Here is an 18748-nt window from a genome sequence, read left to right on the forward strand (position 1 = left end):
ATCGTTCCTACAGGTCTGGGACAACATGGATTCACTCGGAATAAAGACAGGTGTGTAGGGGATGGTCCAAGGAACAAATTCCAGAAGGAATTAGGGTTGTCCATTCTGTCCCCAAGGTGCGCATTGGATCGACGTCCGGTGTCTCCAGAATCATCGATTCACCCTTCAAATGTACGCAGTGTCCTTAGTATGCTATGACGGCTAGGAGAAAATTACGACGCCCCATGTCAGACGGTGAACACGTGGCAGAGCATCTACTCGAGTTTTGGCTCAGAAACATTCTTTGTACTAAAATTATAATTATTGATGCTCCTGGTAGAATTTCAACTATTCTAAATAAAGTAAAATGATGATGTGTTAATAATGCAATTGATGCCTTTCCACGTGTTCACCATCTGACATGGGGCGTCGTAATTTTCAGCCAGCCGTCATAGCATACTAAGGACCGTGCGTACATTTGAAGGGTGAATCGTTGATTCTGGAGACACCGGACGTCGATCCAATGCGCACCTTGGGGACAGAATGGACAACCCTAATTCCTTCTGGAATTTGTTCCTTGGACCATCCCCTACACACCTGTCTTTATTCCGAGTGAATCCATGTTGTCCCCAGACCTGTAGGAACGATTGAACGAAAAGCACAAAAATCCCATAGTAATTTCCATGTAAACTTTAAACCGCTGGGGACAGGCCAATTCTCAACCAAATGGGCTGATATTTGGCATGAGAGTCCCTATGGGTATCCTCTACTAGGGGAACCTCGGTTTGCCTGATTCTGAGAACTTTTTTGTTTGGATGAAACACCCTAATGTCTATAGTAATTTCTTCCTCAAGTTCCTCGCAAAAGGGGGTTCCAAATGTTGCTTGTTGCACTCGCTTAGGGCGCTTAACACTACGTCAAATGTAAATAAATTAAAAAGTGTCAAGAGTTGAACAACTAAAAACGATGAGCATCACTTATCGCACTAGAATAGCTCACAGGAAGAGTAGAATATCTGGGCTGCGCAAATTTACAATTTCATTTTGATGATCACATTTAACATGAACTGAAAAGCAATATGGCAAAAGTTATGAAAAAAAACTAAAATAAAAATAAAACTCTTTCTAGAAATATGGCCTAATCTTACAAACTACTGCTCAATTATCACTCCTCAAACGTTAGCGCCCTCCTTGAGCAGCTTTTCCTGGGCAAAACAGTCGGTGATCAGCACGGAGGTGCCGTTCGGTTTGCTTCCCGGTGTCAGTTGCTGAAAAATACAAAATAATTAAAAATTTTGACACTTTTATAACTAATTTTATTTTTTATTTTTAACTCACCGTCAAATGGTCCATCCCGTAGCAGCCTCCCTGCTGCTGCTGCTGCTTCTGCTTGGAGGTGCGTCTTTGGTTAAACTTTTTGTACTTGCCGATCGCGGGCAGCACAAACAGCAGCAGCCCGGACAGCGCAATAAACAGCCCGGCCAGGTAGAACGACAGGTTGTAGTTCTCCGTCATGTCCGAGATCCATCCTGAAAAAAAAAATCAGTTTTAATTTTGAGCTCAGTTTAGCCAAGTTAAAGTTTCCTCACCAGCCAACGGTGGCCCAACCAGGTTGGCCACGCCCTGCACCAGCAGCAGCAACCCGTACGCGTTGGTAAACTTTTCCAGCGTGATCAGCTCGACCAGGATAATACTTGTGAGCGAGTAGTTGGCGGCAATGAACAGACCGAAGGCGCCCGCCAACACCGACAACGACTGAAACGATGAAATAAAATGTTTCAACAATTGCTTTTAATTAGCAACCCGAGGCGCTTACCAAATAGTCGGTGAATAGCGGCACCAGGGCCGTGACCAGACCGCAAAGACCCATGCAAACCGCGTACACCGTGTTGGGGTTGATCGACTTGCAATCGCCCATCCAGCCGAGAGCGATCTGCGAGGGACAATGAGATGGAAAAAGGGCAAGCCAAACGGAAAATTAGCAAATTGTTTAACTCAAAAAATATATAATCAAGCTTATGAACTTAAACTTACTTAACTTAAACTTTTCTTAAAGTTATATTTTGAAAAATACATTCTCCTACTCATAAGAGACATACTGCCCATGTTTGCATAAATGTCCCATAAGCAAAAATAGCAAGTTGAGAAAAACTCATTTGAAGTTTGTAAGGCTACGTGTTATGTTTTCGCGAACAAATTTACGCCTGATTTCTAGAACAAAGTACTGGATTTTGCAGGCTCTTTTGAAAGAGCACACGATTTCGAACCAAACTGCATCAACTCAAAAACGATGAAAATGCATATGCGTCATTTATGCGATCAGGGGCAGCATATTTGTACTCAGCTGACATCCCGCAAGTCTCTTCTCTTTGTTGTTTTAGCGGTGTGTTTCAAACTTAACTTAAAATGATAAAAAAGTTAAAAACGTTAAAAAAATACATGGCACAATTTTGCGTAGAACGGCAGCACAGACAAACAGACGAGACTCTCCATACAAATTATTTTTGAAATCCATCGTCCTTCAACAAACCACCTGGTGAGCTTATGCCGAAGCGCAGCCCAAACACACCAATACAAACTTATTACTATCATGTGTCATGTCAGTGTATGCGTGAGACAATCAAGCCTTAACGATTGTAAACATTTACAGCTGTTTCGAAATAATTTTTGCTGATATAATTGTTGTTGATCATCAGTAACAAAATCAAAATAAATAAATCAAGACCGATGGCCGAAAATGACGGTGGGTCGGTTCCGTTTCCAATGGCAGAACCTCATGAGGCAAATCATGCGGCAGCACCTGCAGCGATGCAAGACAAACATAATGACAGAGACCACACTACTGGTCCTCCCCGTTGCTTGCATGTTCCGTCTAAGATTCCTCCTCAACCGAAAACATGAACCATTACACCTGACACCAGATATCCCGGTCACGAAAACACCAGTAGTGGCCGCCGGAATAGGAAAATCTAATTTAAAACTAACGGAATTGATCCCCACGATGATTTGGAAACATCTGCGGGGAACGTGTCCACGGCGCAATTAAGTTGTTGGCGGGCCGAATGAGACGAAAAAAGTCGCGAAGAGTGGCGCTCACGATCGACGCAACATCGTCAAAATGCCAAAAGGACGACCAGGAGCAGCAATCTGAGCAGCAGTCCACGTAGGATAAGCAGGTTGCTCCACCACAGGATCCGGCTGTCTCCGCAGTAGCGGGCGCCTCAGCAGCAGCCTCGACTTCGGCAAGGCCTATCTGGTTAATAGTGGGGTAAAAGCAAGTGTGCCACTTCAGGTTTTCGGCACGGTTCTGGCACTCGTTCTGCCTCGTTGTACTACTCCATCATGTCCGACCGCTTCCGGTCCGTCACGCTGTCCGAGTCGACCTCGTGAGGTTGATTCGCGTCCGATTGATACACGTAAATGTCCGTTTGCTCGTGTTTCCGCCGGAACACTACGTCCTGGACCGCTGGCTCTCGTCGTTCAGGTGCATTCGGCCGGATTCGAACCCTCCACAGGTGAAGCGACCTTCCGGCGGGTTGAACTGGAGGCCTTCGAGGTGGAAGGCTGTTTTTTTTTGTATTCATTTGCTGCCTCACACGTGCTCACGCTCAACTTAAAAACAAAAAAACACGCATCACACACACTGAGAAAAGACGGGCGAGCTGTCACGACAGCAGCGCCATCAGCACCGGGTGAGTGAATGCCGAAACAAAATTGAATTTGAAATAACCGTTTTTGGAGGACGATGGTTCGGCACTCGAGTGTCCCGTCTGTTTGTCTGTGACGGCAGTGTGGGCCACGTTAAAAAGATTTTGTTGAAAAAGCGGGAAAAAGTTGCAGGGCAATTTTTTAAAAATGAAAATTTTTGATAAAAGAAGCTTTTTACCATCTTCAAACTTGATAAAGATGCATTGTCATATGGGAGGGTGGGGCAAGATGACCATACGGCCTTTATTTCAAAAATTACATCTATTATGAAGAATTGTTTCTAGCAATGCATTTAGTTGATTCTACTTCAATATAGCCGCCACAATGACGTAAAATAATAATAAAAACACCCCTTGTAAATTTCATCATCTCAGTACGAGGATCGAATTCACAATCTCTGGATTGGAAATCCAGCACGTCGATAGTCGAAAGCCAACCCCTACCGGTCAGTATTCCCAGTGAGCACATTTACTCTTTAAAACGGTATACGCAATTCGGAAGAACCGGTCAAGAAAAATTTCAAATGGGCTGCAGCGGCAGAGGGAGCAAGCAAGAGAGGGTGAAGAAAGGCCCCAAGAAATCGCCTCCTCTCCTTTGTTCTGCTGTACGTAAAGCTATTTCATGACCCCTTTCCTTTGGAACTGCGTATTGGCCCCAAAGCAGGGGTGCTCAATGTTTTTGGATAGCGGGTCAAATTTTAAGCTAACATGAGCTTGCGGACACATGTGAAAATTGTTTTTATTTGAAACAAATAAAAAACGTTATTACAATTTATATAACTGAAATAAATTCAGATGATTTTTTTTAATTGCATGTATTTTTTACAATTTCGTCATTTAAATAGTTGAGAACAAAACATCGCATTCTTCCAATCTAACTTCCAATAGCTTTTTTTTGTTTTTGAATAAAAAATTGAAATACAGTTTGTAAAAAAAGTATTTAATAAAAAAACATATTGGATTGACATTATTAGAAAAAAAATTAGGTTGCTATGTCTTTGATGTAAATCTATGATTTACTTTAAAAAATATGTATCGATATTGCACTTTGTCGATCTATTATGAGAACCCAGAAAGAACACTTGCATCGAAAGAGCGCATCAAAACCTTTAAATTAGTAATAGGATTTTTTTCTGGGTCAACTCCCCACCATGCACGATTTTTTTAAGATTTCTAAAAAAGCGTTTTTCCAAAAGCAAACCACCTTTCTTTTGTAAGAAAGGCAAAAACCTAGTTTTTGCGGAACAGGAACTGTACATTAAAATAAAAAAAATCAAAATATTTTTCAACTGGTTCAATCATGCGAAAAATTCTTAGCAACATTTGCATTATAAATAGATCGACTGTATAATGATAAATCGTTGCAAATGGATATTTTCAACAATTATTCCTCCAATTTCAATAAAATTTGAATTAATTTTGGTCCGCCTCAATCAAATGTAAAAAAGTATTTTGAAAGTTATCTACTTTAATCAAGTTTGAATGTTTTATAACTCATTTTCATAAATGTTTGATGAAAATGTTGACGAAATTACAATTTTCAATCACAAACTTTCAGTAAGATTTTTCAACAAAAAATTGTGTGCTACTTTTATATTACCGTCATCAGGGGTGACATTGAGTCTAAGGGCCAAAAATCTGAAATTTGTATGACCCAATCTTACCCCTAGACCCAATGTCATCTCTGATGACGCTAGGGGCAGGGGGGGGGGCAGAATGGCCCATGGGGGCAGAATGGGCCACCCTTGGTTTTGGGCTTTAGAATGGATTTAAACCAACTTTAAGGCAAGGTTCTTATAAAAGACATCAAATAACATCACCACACCGAAAACCACGTTTGAATTAATTGTATTTTTTGAATTATGTGCAAAAATGTAAATTTATTGACAAAACCACGCAAATGTTGTTTATTTCGAGGTTCTTAAATAAGCTTTCACGAAAGTTAGATTGTTTGAAAAAAAAAAGTTCAATGTTTGTAATGTTACCAGGAGCTATTACGAAGGTAATTAAACAACAACGGAACCTCAAATCAATTTCGATGCTTGGTGGTAGAAGTGTTAAATTAAAATCCACTTGGGGGCAGAATGGACCACCCTTTTCCTGCCTTATAAAAACAATCAAAAGTTATGAAATTTTGGTTAAATGGATTATGTCGCTCCTGGTAGGTTCACAAATCACGTTTAATGCAACATTAGTTGATTTTTAGTTATTTTGATGCATATTTGTAAAAAAAAGTGTCTAATTTCAACATATTAAAACTATTTTCAAAAATTTTTGTTTTGGTAAGTGGCTATTTTCATAAAAATGGTCTAACTTCATGGAAACTATATGTTAGAAAGGTCCTTTTAATCATTTATTATCTCCCTTTAACGTTTTATTAGACAAAATGGCTTGTTTTCTAAGGTGGCCCATTCTGCCCCGCACCCAGGAAAAGTAGCCGAAAAAAACTTTTTTTTAAAGTGGCTCAAAAATAGTTTTAAGCTAAAAATTTTCATCAACCAAGTATACAACATTGAAGGGAACATCCCAAAGCATAAGCCTACTACACTGAATTCATTAATTTGTATGTTTTTCTATGGTTTTTGGCGCATTTTACTTAGGCGGGCCATTCTGCCCCCCCCCCCCCCCTGCCCCTACCAAAAACCTTGTAACATTATAAAAACATTTAACAGATGGGTCAAATTGAGCCTAACATTTCAAAAGGGCACATAACTTTTGTAAACAATTGGGTCCTAAAATGAAGCTTAGATTGCTGATATTATTGTTTACAGCGATAAAGCTTATTTTTCTGAGTAAAATGACCCTTTGTACGACCACAAAGAGTTTAAAATTGATTTTTAAATCAATTTCGAAAAATTAACCTCGCGGTCCTTCTTGACAGAAAAGCTCCTACTTGACAGCTCGTTCCAAGGGGACCATAGTTGATCCATCGAAAAAATGTTGTCTTGTCAAAAAAAAAATTTGCATTAAAATGAAAAAAAGTGATCAGAAATGGTTTTTAATCGTGTTTTTTACCGTTGTACATAAAAATTGACATAGGGCTTTAGTACCCAATTGTGTATCCCTTTCACTCAAATGACAGTTTACATAAAGTGTGAAAGGGACACACTCTTATTTAAAAAAGTTATGTGCCCTAATGAAATGCAAGCACGAAATGACCATTTTACATGATCTTTCAAAATGCCCGCGAGCCATACTTTGGTCACCCTGTTTTATGCTTTATCATAGCTGTTACAACCACTATAAAACCTCCCAGCCAAAACCAACATTGAAACCACTTAGTCGTAACAAGACCCCCAGAACCCCGTTAAACCGCTCTTAGAACCCCGCAAACGGTTGTTACGGACTCTATTAACAAAACCTACATAGGCGTTCAAGGCATTACAACTGAATCCTAACAACCTCCTCAAAGCCTTAATAAAACTTTTGTTAAAATCTAGTCAGGAGATATGGAAAAATCACATTTCATACGTCTTAAAAGTCTTATACAGGTTTTATGCTGGCAAAAAAAAAGTCTTCAAATGATATATAAGCAACTCTCTACGAAATCGGCCGAGTTCGCACGCAGAAAAATATTTTGAAAAATCAGCCTGTACGAGGTTTGATTTAACAAAATTTTTGTTGAATATAATCAACGCTGATTTTGCGTTGAAGCAAACCTTGATTTTCTCAAATCCACAAAAATCTTTTGTTGTTTTGAAAAAGATGCTTTGACGTTCACGCAAAATCCAGATAACACAGATCTGTGTAAAAAATTTACACAGATTGTTGAACATGTTCTAGCTGTCAAAACTGTGTAGTTTTATAACGCAGATCTGTGTAAAAAGTTACACAGATTTCCGGTCAACCTCCCTTTCAAATCTGGGTAAAAAAGTTAAGATGGCGTCTTCCTGCAACATTGACGGAACTTGGTAAGATTTTTTCTGCTGGTTATTGAAATTGTATTTTTTTTTTAAATGATTTCCTATTCCAGATATTTAAGACAAACAGGCAACACAGATGCATCGCAAATCAAATGGAATCGGTCCCTGTGCATAGAAATGTAAGTTTTGTCTAATTGGTGATGTGGTCATCAATTCTAACCTAACTTTGTTTTCATTACTTCAGGTTTGCTCGGAAAGATACACCTTCCTACGTCAATCCCACTTGATTGCGCCACTTGGATTCCTCGGAACTTCCACCGAATGAATGAACTGGTGCTTCAAGTGCAGCGGAATTATCTGCCGCGGAAGCTGCTCTACGACCTTCCATCTGGTCTCACAAGAGGACATCTTCTTTGGCCCAATGTGTATAATTATTGTTAATGAAATGTAGTAAGTTTCAAACTTACACTAATAAATCTTTCATGATGTTTCTTTTTCCTTTGCATCGTAAAAAATATTTTTTAAATAAATTCCCATTTCAAAACAATAATTAAATGTAATTATTTTACCCAGATTCTGTGTAATTTTTTACCCAGATTCTGTGTAAAATTTTACACAGATTGCTGTTTCAAAATTACACAGATTTGACAGACAACGGCTGTACACAGTTCTGTGTACAAGGCTTTTACACAGATTCTGTGTATTCCAGGTTTTGGACAATCTGTGTCAAATTTTACACAGATCTGTGTTATCTGGATTTTGCGTGTGCATACAAGTCTCCATCTCTTGAGAAAAAATAGGCACACGGAAAAAAAATTACAGATTTTTTAATCAACTTTTTTCCTCAAAAACTCAATTTCCCAAAGTACGTTTTTTTTTATTTTCGAGATTTTTTGAAATGTTTTAAGGGACAAAAACCCACAACTTTTGAGCCATATGAATTATGAATTTTTGAAAAAAAATCGAAATTTCATGCAAAAACAAATTTGACCAAATTTTTTAATGTAAAATTGAATTTGCAACCGAAAAGTACTCTACAGATTTTTTGATAAAGGGCTCTGTTTTCAAGATATAGCCATCGAAAGTTTTATTTTAGCGAAATATTTTTGCAGTTTTTCGAATTTTAAAAATAGTAACCATGAGTGACCATTTCTAAAAATATTTTTTATTGAAAAGTTCACAATATTTGCTATACAATTGTCTAAGAGACATTGAAGATTGGACCTCTGGTTGCTGAGATACAGCCGCTTTAAGAAAAAGAAACACGAAAATTGAATTTATCTAAGTCTCGCCCAAACAACCCATCATTTTCTAATGTCGATATCTCAGCAACTAATGGTCCGATTTTCAATGTTAATACATGAAACATTCGTGAAACTTTCCGATCTTTCCGAAAAAATTTTTTTTTTTTTTACTAAAATACTCTGAAATTTGAACAAGTATTGCCAGAACCAATACGGTTTCGCTCTTGGTTTCACTACCGTCATCAGGGGTGACATTGGGTACAAAAATACTGAATTTGTAAACCCCTCATGACGGTACGTAATAAAAAAAGATGATATACTAAAATGTGTAACGTAAGTATAATAAGAAAGAAAAGTGGTGCAACTTTAAGCAAGATGTCGTACATTTTTACGGTTCATATGATCTTTTTTTTAACGAAGTTGACTTTATAGCTGTCGGCCACCATTGCTAGTACCAACCACTAATATCTTCCTTTTTATCTGCAAGGACTTCGCCGCCCTGGGCTCCTAAGTGTATGAAAGAATGGCACGGAGCGACGGCGCCGAATACCCATATTTACACAAAGAATTTTTAGAGCGCCCGCCGCGGGATTCGAACTGGCGACCTCTGGATTGTGAGTCCAGTGCGCGGTCCGATTGATCCACACGGGCGGGATCTTTTTTTTAACTGTTTGCAAAAATCGTACGAGATCTAAAAACCTTTGCATTTTTCAAACCAGTTGCACAACTTTCCTTTCCTCGTATAGATCCAAACAGCGTACTCACCTCGCCCACCATGTTGACGATTCCGATGATCGAGATCAGCATCGACGACTGGGACGGCGAGAAGCCCATCTCGGTGGCGTTGTCGGTGAGGTACACGTACGGCACGTCGTACCACGTGTACAGCAGAAAGTTGGAGATGGCAAACAGCAGAAAGTGGACATCACGGAAATAGGAGAGGTCCAGAATACTGACCAGCAGTGTTTTGAACTCATCTATTCCCTGATACCAGGCGGTTTTCTCCTTGGCGATCGTCGTCATCGAGTTGCGGTAAATGTCCGGACAGGATGAGGCCCGCAGCCGGTAGCGCTGGATGTTGAGCATGGCGCCACGGTAGGTGAGCGAGTGGCGATGCATGCGGAGATCTTTCAGGTAGGCGGTTGTTGGTGTTCGCAGGCCGGTCGTTGGGCGATGGCTGTGGGCACGCCGCAGGAAGGGATGATCCGCTTGTTCGAGGTCATCCCCGGGCGGGAGGTTCAGCTGGCGTTTGTGGTGTTGCCCGTCGAGTGGTTCCCGCTGTTCGGGGTTGATCGTCTTTTCGGGGCTGAGTTCGTTGCTCTTAGGCGCTAGAGGTTCGCTAAAGCTACGAGAATGTAGCAAATTGGGATAGTTTTGCAAAACGTGCTCGTGCACATTTCGGTGCTTGTAGAGTAATTCTAATACTTCGAACGGAACCTTCTCGCCGTTCTTGATGAAGGTCGGGAAGGAGATTAACGAACTAAACAGTCGCGGATCGTCCGGATCGAGCAGTGCGGCTTCTGGATCACCGCCGCCCTGCTGCTGTGGTCCTCCAGCAGCAGCAGGACCTCCTCCGGACGTCGCATCGGTCGCGTTCAAATTGCTGGCCGTTCCGGCCGTATTGGTGCTGTTGCTGACCGAGTACGAGTCCGCCTCCTTCTGTTGCTTCCGCTTCAGCTTCGACTTGTGCGTGGTCCACTCCAAGTCACGCATCAAAAGGCCACAAAGACACATGTTGAGGAAGATGCCCGCCAGTATGAGCGTAGTCCCACGCCATCCGTACTCGTCGAGCAGAATCTGCGTCACCTTGGCGAAGATGCACGTTCCGATGCCGCTGCCACACACGGACAGTCCCGTCGCGAAGGAGCGCTTCTTGTCAAAGTAGTACGCCACGATCACGACAGCGGCCACGTAGCACAGACTCAGCCCGAAACCGGCCAACACTCCAAAGGTGAGGTACAGCATCTCGATCGTGTTGGCGTACGCGGACAGGGCAAAGCCAAGCGAGGCCAGTATCGAACCAACGATCGTCACGTTGCGGCAGCCGTATCGATCCGTTAGGAAGGACGCGATCGGGCCGGACAGCAGCGGCATAGCCATGAACAGCGAACCGACCCAGGCGGTTTTACCTGGAATGAAAATGAATAACAGTGTTAAACTAACTTTTTTAAGTGAATCAGCAAAAAAACAAATCCACTCACCTTTCCCCTCTCCAAAGTACGACAGCAGCTCCACGTACAGCACCCCAAAGCTAAATGTAACACCGTCGGCAATCAGGTTCACCATAAACGACGCAAAGCACACCACCCAACCCCATCCACCGTCCGGTGGTCGCGCCTCGGCGTAACCTCCCAGCGAGCTGTTCTCGTTCGACGAAGATCCGGACGAAGACGTACTCGATCCACCGGACGCCCTCGACAGGATGCTTCCCATCGGACTGCCACAAACGGCCTGATCCACCTTGGTCCCATTGGCGAGGTCCTGCTCCGGCCCGTAACAGTACCCGTTGTCCTGCTGCTTCGAAAACTGCACATGGTGCACCGGCCGATCGTCAATGACGGTTTCCACCGGTTGCTGAAACTGTAGATTAAGTCGCGGCCGCTGACCGACGCCACCCGCTTCCTTCGCGCCAAAGCTAAGATTCGACGGGCTCTTCACGATACTCTTCGGCGGTTTGCGCTTTTCATTCTCCACCAGCAGTGGCTTCACGTCCCGCTCTTCTTCCGGGTCTTCCCGGTCGTCCGTTTCCGTCGAGCTGCCACGTGCCGTCCCACCGCCCAACCCAATCCCTTCGTCGTACACCTTGTTCACGTAGATGGTAGCGCCCTTCTTCTTCGACGGCTTCTTCAGCAACAGCGACTGCCGTTCATCTTCCTCTTCATCTTCTTCCCCGGCGTTCAACCCGACCCCGGTCACTTCACCCGCACTAGCACTACTGCCAAAGCTGGCGTCATTCTTTGTCTCTGGGTCGTCCGGGGCCGTCCCGCCGCCGACGCCGCTACCACTCACGCACGAACTGTTGCCCGAATCGCTGGAGGCCGAGGCCTGGTGCAGCAACAGACCCTCGGAACCGAGCGAACCCGTCGACGACGAACCAGCCCCGACCGCCGGCTGACGGTTTAAGCCATTCCGGGGAGTCTGGTAGGCGTTGCTGTTGATGGCCTTGGTACTTCCGACGCTATTCTGCTGTTGGGGGGTTTGTAATTGCTGGGGCTGCGGCGACTGTAACTGCTGCTGCTGTTGTTCGCTGGTATTAATACTATTGGAGACTCTAACAACATCCATGCTGCGAGATTGTGGCGAACGATACGCCTTGGTAATGGGTCTAGTTGGGGGGCTAGCATGCGGAATACCTAGGAGGGAAGAGATTGAAAAGAATATGAGATTATAATTTAAAATATAACTAAAACTAAGTTTAATCTTGGAAAGACAAGATTATTGTGGAGAGCTTTGTAAAAATTGTAGTACCTAAAACGATTTTATGCACGGCGTTCACAAATTGAAGTTTTAAACTGCAATTTCTTCAAAAGAATCACAAATTGAAATCAATATTAATCACGATGTGCTGAGTATTTTTTTTATAGAAGGATTTTTATCAAAATATGTCACTGAACGATTGATCATTGCACTTATGAAACTCGTTTACCATTGATAGTTTTGCTTTAAAATAAATTGCTTATAAAGTTTAATTTGTTGTTGTTTTTTTCTTTAACATTTTCAGGGTAATGGGTCATATTGAATTTTCTTGAATAGCCTATATATAAGGGTGGGTACGTTTTTCAAAAAGTTTTAGTATAGTTCCCCTTGTAGGGCATGCCCATAGGGACTTTCATGCCAAATATCAGCGCATTTGGTTGTAAACGGGCTGCGCGCATCAGGGTTAAAGTTTACATGGAAATTACTCAAGGCTGTACATCATAGGTACTCGTGATCTTGCTTTGCATTAGTGTGAGTGCATGACTCCGTGCCACTAAAACCAAAACAATAACAAACAAACAATAGAGCTTTATGACGTTTCGTGTACGCACACTAGTGCACCATTTGATTTTGCTGGCTGACAAAATTTAACCTCACTTTATTTTCGTGTACGTACATGCAATACATACGTACGTAGATTGCTCTATGGACCGTGCCAGGAAAACCAAAACATAAACAATGTCAGTGTCAGTGGAGTGAGCGAGTCAGAGATAACGATTTTGACAACCGCACTACTACACACTCAATCGCGAGTACCTTAGGTAGAAAGCCATGGAAATTACTATTAGGTTTTACGTCGCCTCGGTTTTTAGGCTAGAAATTTGACAGCTTGGCTGGGGACTGGGCCATTCGGCAGAATGACGGTCGGCGGAATGACGTTCGGCAGACAACCAAAAGGCAGAAAAGGTCATTCGGCAGACAAACATTCGGCAGAAAGTACATGTTCAACGATGGGACAAACAGACTTGGTGTTGTTTTTGATGAGTTTCCGAACAAAGTACCAGATTTTATGTGTTTTTCTTAAATCAGACTAAACTTAAAAATGGCATAAAGTCAAAATCGTCAAAAAATGACATGGGACAATTATGCGTAGAACGGCAGTACAGGTCTGGGAAAATCACGCGCCAACTTCTGCTATGGTCAGGCCTAAGGGGAATGGTCTGGAGAACACTTTTCTCGAAGAGAGTATACGGATTCGTTGTACCTAGAGCTGGCGAATCGGCAAACAATCCTATGTCTTCGGAATCAACGGTTTTCCCTGAAAAAAACATCAAATTTTCCTTAGCATGCTATGAAAGTTTGATGCACACCTCGACGTCAGTAATTTGCAGCCTGAAACGGTGATGAGATAGAAAGTTGGTGTCAGAGGGACTTTTATGTAAAATTAGACGCCCGATTTGATGGAAGAACATTAAATTTCTCTTAAAATGACATGTTTCAAATTTTTACAGTCGAGTAACGGAAAATGGCAGAATTTTTAAAACTTATTAAGTGATTTTTTCGATGAAAAATACGTTTTTTTTCTGAGTACGCCATCAAATCGGGCGTCTAATTTTACATAAGTCCTTTTGACACCAAATTTCTATATCATCACCGTTTCAGGCTGCGAATTATTGAAAAACATCTCATTTTTCGCATGTTCTAAAATGGAAGGGGTCGTACCGCCCCACTGTCACAAGATATCAAAAAACGGACCTCGCATTCGTGATCAGGGACAAAAGTTACCCCTCGGACAAAGTTTCACGCAAATCGAAGAAAGGTTACCCATATAATATTTCAATACATTTTGGACAGCCTGAATCCGATGTTACTGACTCAATTCGTAACCCAATGTCATGAGTTCATCGGTTTGTAAGTGCAAAAAATGTTTGGGGCCCAGCCGATAAAAATGTTGCGTTATGACTCATCAATTAATAAAGAATATGTACCAATATTTTTGCCGTCTTAATAGTTTTTCACTTTAGTAAAATTTTATCGTTTCATTACTAATTTCCAAAAAGGTTAGATGAAGTTTTTACGAAATTTACTGTTTGCCATTACATTCACACGTGTGATTTTTTCAATAAGTTGGATATTTCAACAAAATATCTGTATCGTATATTTAGTATCAAAGTATGGACAAATCATTGGTTTCATATTAAAAAAAAACAAAAAAAAAAATCACTAAACTTTAATTTTAAGAATTATAAAATCACTTTATATGCGATTTTACATGATGATTCCAAATTGGTCCGCGGATCATACTTTGGTCACCCCTGACCTATACTTTTCATATGCTTAAAAAAAATTCCCATCATTACCAGGACATTTTTTTTCAAAATTCAGGCTTGAAAGGGTTAAGTTGACTAACACCAAAAAGGGGTTTTTTTTTTTTTTTTTCATAAAATTATTTTTATTAGGTCCTTTTCGGTACTGGGACCTGGTTAGGACCGAGTCGGCTTTTGTAATTACATTTGACTTAATAATTACAGAGGATCTTGTGTGTAAATGTTAGTGGGAGGGGAGCCGATTACCAAAAAGGGGTAATACGTCACAACTTTTTCGAAAGAAAACTACAAATTCTACAGACGGTATTTTTTACTGTTTTAATTATTTTATTAATGACAAAAACAGATGAATGAAAAAAAAAGTTTTATGATTTTCGAGGACATATGTTCTCTAGCATTAATGCAATTCTCCAACAAACCTGGAAATAAATTTTATTTATATTATTTGATTTCTTTCAAACTTGGTGGTGTCACAGTTTTTGCTTTTTGGGTGTTTTTGAAACCGCATTGAGTCAGGGGTATTAAAAAACACCCAAAAAGCAAAAACTAAAAATTTGGTTTATTGGACCTTTTCAAAAAAAAAAAACTCTAGAAATATTCGAAAATCTGTAACATTTGAAGGAATTTTGATTGCTAACTTCGACAAAGTTGTAGGTATTGAATTAAGGGAAAAATTGTGGTCGGATTTTATTCGCCGATATTCAAATTAACTTTTTTTTTCATAAAAATTCAATTTCCCAAAATCCACATTTCTTTAATTTGACAAAAACTTTGCCGCCGAGTTAAAAAAAGTGTTTTTAAGAAAAATAGTTTTTGTTAACTTCAGTATTTGTAAAATCAAATTTGCAATCGAAAAGTTGGTACTTAACCTATTCTTTGATGAAGTGCACCGTTTTCGAAACATAGTCACTTAATGCTTAATTTAACTAAAAAGAATCCTGATTCCAAAAAGGAAATTTCAAGCCTGATTTTTGAAATTTAAAAAATAAGTTGTTTCACAAAACACTTTTACACCTTTTGATTTTTTTTGAAAAGGTAATATAAACTATTGTCTTTCATATGTTTATAGGACCCATTCGAAAAAAAAAATGTCTGGATATTTAGTGTTATGCTACAATAAAAAATTGCAAATAAAAATCAATGAATTGAAATATATTAAAATATATTTTAAATTTTTATTTCTTCCTAAATAATAACGTTTTGTACTGCCAAAATTCATTGAGTTACATAATGTAATCTGAACAATTTTACAATTGATTTTACCACTTTTTTTCAATGAAAATTTTTATTTTAGACAATAACTTTTTTTGCCCTGGAAATGTTCAACTTGAAATAAAATTTTCAATGGTCTGAAACATTCAAAAAAAAAAAAAAATCAAATATAGTTTTTGAGAATTTAACGATTTGTTAAAAAAAAATACAATTTAAAACAATGCAACAGCATAACTGCGCGTCCACATTTGCCCATAGTTTTGTTTTGCTCAAGATTCTGAGCCTGATTTGATATTTTTAAGTGATAGCCATTTCTGATTTTGAGAAAATTGTGTTATCAAAAAGCTGGGAATATGTGTAGAAAACAAAGAAAGTTTTCCTAATAAATACAGTGTTTAAAAATAAAGTAAATAAATAGAAAATAAAATGTATTGTTCAGAATTTGAACCACCAGAACCAGAATCAATCAAATAAATAAAATAAGCATTTAAAAACTCACCTCCTGCTTGGAGAGAATGTTCCGTTTCCTCTGCGTCTGTTTAGAATATGAGGCTGGCGAGTTGTTGAAGTCACCGGTTGTGTTGTAATGCTGCTGCTTCTTACGTTTCGTTGAAAAGGCGTCCATGCGGTTTTATCCGATTATTACCCGCGACAGAGCGATGAATCTGCGAGGGGGATGAATGGAGAGGAGAAAAATACACTCGTGAATGAACGAGAACAGTTATGAATGGTTGGCTGCAAGTGATATTTTTTTGCAGCTTTTTTTATAATAAATTTATAGGGTAAAGGGTACTTTTTCTGTAGTTTTTTTCCATAATTGGAAATTCTAAGAAAATTAAATGACGCTTGTTTCTCGCAAATTAATAATTTTGAAAAACTTCACTCAAAGTCGATAACAGAGCACCTTCATGGAGTGGCTCGCGGTGAGTGGATTGATTGGAAAATTGATCAAATTAACGACGTTTGACGTTGTGTCGGTACTCCGTTCCGTTCGACATGTCTCGTATAGAGATCGCGACGACAGCTCCCGGTGCAATGGAGCCTCCTCCTCTTTGGGGATCAATTGTTTAATTATCGCAATCAACTCGGGGGAGGAGGTTATGTGTGCCTTTCGAGAACAGCGGAAACCGAACAGGGAAGCCGACCTATCGAACGTGAAATAATCGTTTTATTCGAGCAAATTGAACGACCCTGAATGTAGTGCGATAACTCTAACTCGGAGATGTAAGCTATGTAACTTAATGCTTGTAGTATAGTACTGAAAACGTTAGAGATATTTACCAATTCTTACTACATTTTTTGACCAAAGATATTTTTTTTTCAAATTACATCCGTAAATTACTCAAATTGACATTTTGTTGGAATTAACAATTTCTAATCTATTTTTTTAACTAAAGAAAAACTTTCTAATCTGTTCAAAAAATAACAAATTACTCATAAAAAGCAAGAGCAACGCCGTGTTTGACAACGCCGCAAAGTACATTTTTGGCACTGGTTTAGTTTGCTGACCATGCACCCACAAAAAATGTAGAAGGATCAAGCAGGAAGGAACAAGGCACGGACACATTTCTGCAAACACATGCCACAGAGCAGCATAGTGGCGTGGTTTAGCTGCAGCATGTGGCGGCATCGGCAGGCCCCAAGGCAGCGGACTCAGAACCCGGAAGAGCGAGTCAGGTCCGACCATGGAAGTGTACGGGCACACGGACAAGGACATACAATATTTATTTGGCCTATTTTCACCACGCCCTCTGGGCAGGTTGGGTTGTCGTTTTGGAAGAGGAAAGGTATTGTATGATTTTTCTTTGATTACTACTTATATTTTGAAAGTTGAGTGCAAAAAGCTCTTCATATTAATTATTGATTAATAAAATAAAGTTTAAAGGTCAAAGTACTTTTTTATTAACTTTTTATCACTAAAAATCGGTTTTTAAAAATAATTACCCCTTTAGCAATTCTCCACCAAACTTGAAAATTGATTTTACTATTTTTCCATGTACTATTTTTCTGAATAGTCCTCATCAATACCTACAACTTTGCTGAAGACACCAAATCAATCAAAAAAATCCTTGAAAAGTTAGAAATTTTCGAATATTTACGTACAAAAATTGAGCCAAATCAAAAATACAAAAAAAAAATCGAAATTGGACGATTTTGTCGAGAATTGCTCTTTTCCATTTTTTTCTCATTTTTCACAAGTTTCATTGGACAAAAAGTAGGCACAATCTTTTGAGCTTCCCGGGACTGTATGGGCCTAGCCTGAAGTGTGGAAAATCACGTTCTTAGAGATTTTTTTTATTGTACCGGGCAACAGTCAAATTGTCTAAAAATGTGAAGTTGACCATTGTGGCACCCCCTACAGCGTTGTGCAGAGTCTCAAATGTGTCTCACCTCACCTTTTTGTCTCAGTGATTTTGTATGTCTCAACTGACTTTCTGTCTCAAATGTTTTTGCCGTAATCGTTTCTGTTTTGCCATCAAATCTAATTTTGTAACATGTTAAAACATCACATTTGCTTTAAAATTTATTCTTTAGAAAATTATCATAGACATTTGTTTTGAAGATATTTTTTGAAAACTGTTTTTTTAAGTACTTTGAACCCTTCTCTATTAAATCAACTATCACAACTGTCTTTCTGTCCCTGTCTCAATATTTACTTAAGTTTATGATTATTTATTGAAAAAGTGTATTAAAATTCAAGGTAAAGTAAATAAAAAGTTCGAACTTTGCTCAGTATTCATTAACAATAGTTTTTTTTTTTTGAAATAAAAATGAGTAATTCCAGCCCAAAACAGAAATTATTTAGTTTTTTTTTTCGACCCTCTCCGATTTCAATGAAACTTTGTAGACATGTTATCCTAGGCATATACAAGCGATTTTTGTGTATATAGAGCCAGTTACACTCGATAATGACATTTGAGAAGGGCGTAAGCGTTTTAACTATTTTTGTATTTCGTAATTTAAATATTGCTGTATATCGAAGCGGTTGCATCGTATCAA

The 18748-nt window shown here is 39.6% G+C and overlaps 1 protein-coding gene and 1 long non-coding RNA gene across 6 annotated transcripts in view; one reads left to right on the forward strand and one right to left on the reverse strand.

The window, feature by feature from the left end:
* Window positions 1-571: 571 nt before the first annotated feature.
* The window catches only part of LOC120414378 (uncharacterized), an 84473-nt gene continuing 66296 nt past the window's right edge, over window positions 572-18748 (reverse strand). For all 5 annotated transcript variants that reach the window (XM_052711256.1, XM_039575549.2, XM_052711255.1 and 2 more), the window contains 7 exons: window positions 16248-16413; window positions 10994-12145; window positions 9558-10921; window positions 1795-1911; window positions 1568-1733; window positions 1317-1507; window positions 572-1246 (listed from right to left, as the gene is read on the reverse strand). In XM_052711256.1, coding sequence (XP_052567216.1) covers window positions 1151-1246; window positions 1317-1507; window positions 1568-1733; window positions 1795-1911; window positions 9558-10921; window positions 10994-12077 — 3018 coding nt within the window. In that variant the 5' untranslated portion in view covers window positions 12078-12145; window positions 16248-16413 and the 3' untranslated portion in view covers window positions 572-1150. The remainder of the gene's footprint in view (window positions 1247-1316; window positions 1508-1567; window positions 1734-1794; window positions 1912-9557; window positions 10922-10993; window positions 12146-16247; window positions 16414-18748) is intronic.
* LOC120414380 (uncharacterized) lies at window positions 7410-8044 on the forward strand. The gene is made up of 3 exons (XR_005605079.2): window positions 7410-7596; window positions 7659-7727; window positions 7793-8044. It is a non-coding gene; the product is annotated as an uncharacterized LOC120414380 (long non-coding RNA).

Source organism: Culex pipiens, chromosome 3, assembly GCF_016801865.2.
Source record: "Culex pipiens pallens isolate TS chromosome 3, TS_CPP_V2, whole genome shotgun sequence".
In the NCBI taxonomy this organism is placed as follows: Eukaryota; Metazoa; Arthropoda; class Insecta; order Diptera; family Culicidae; genus Culex; species Culex pipiens.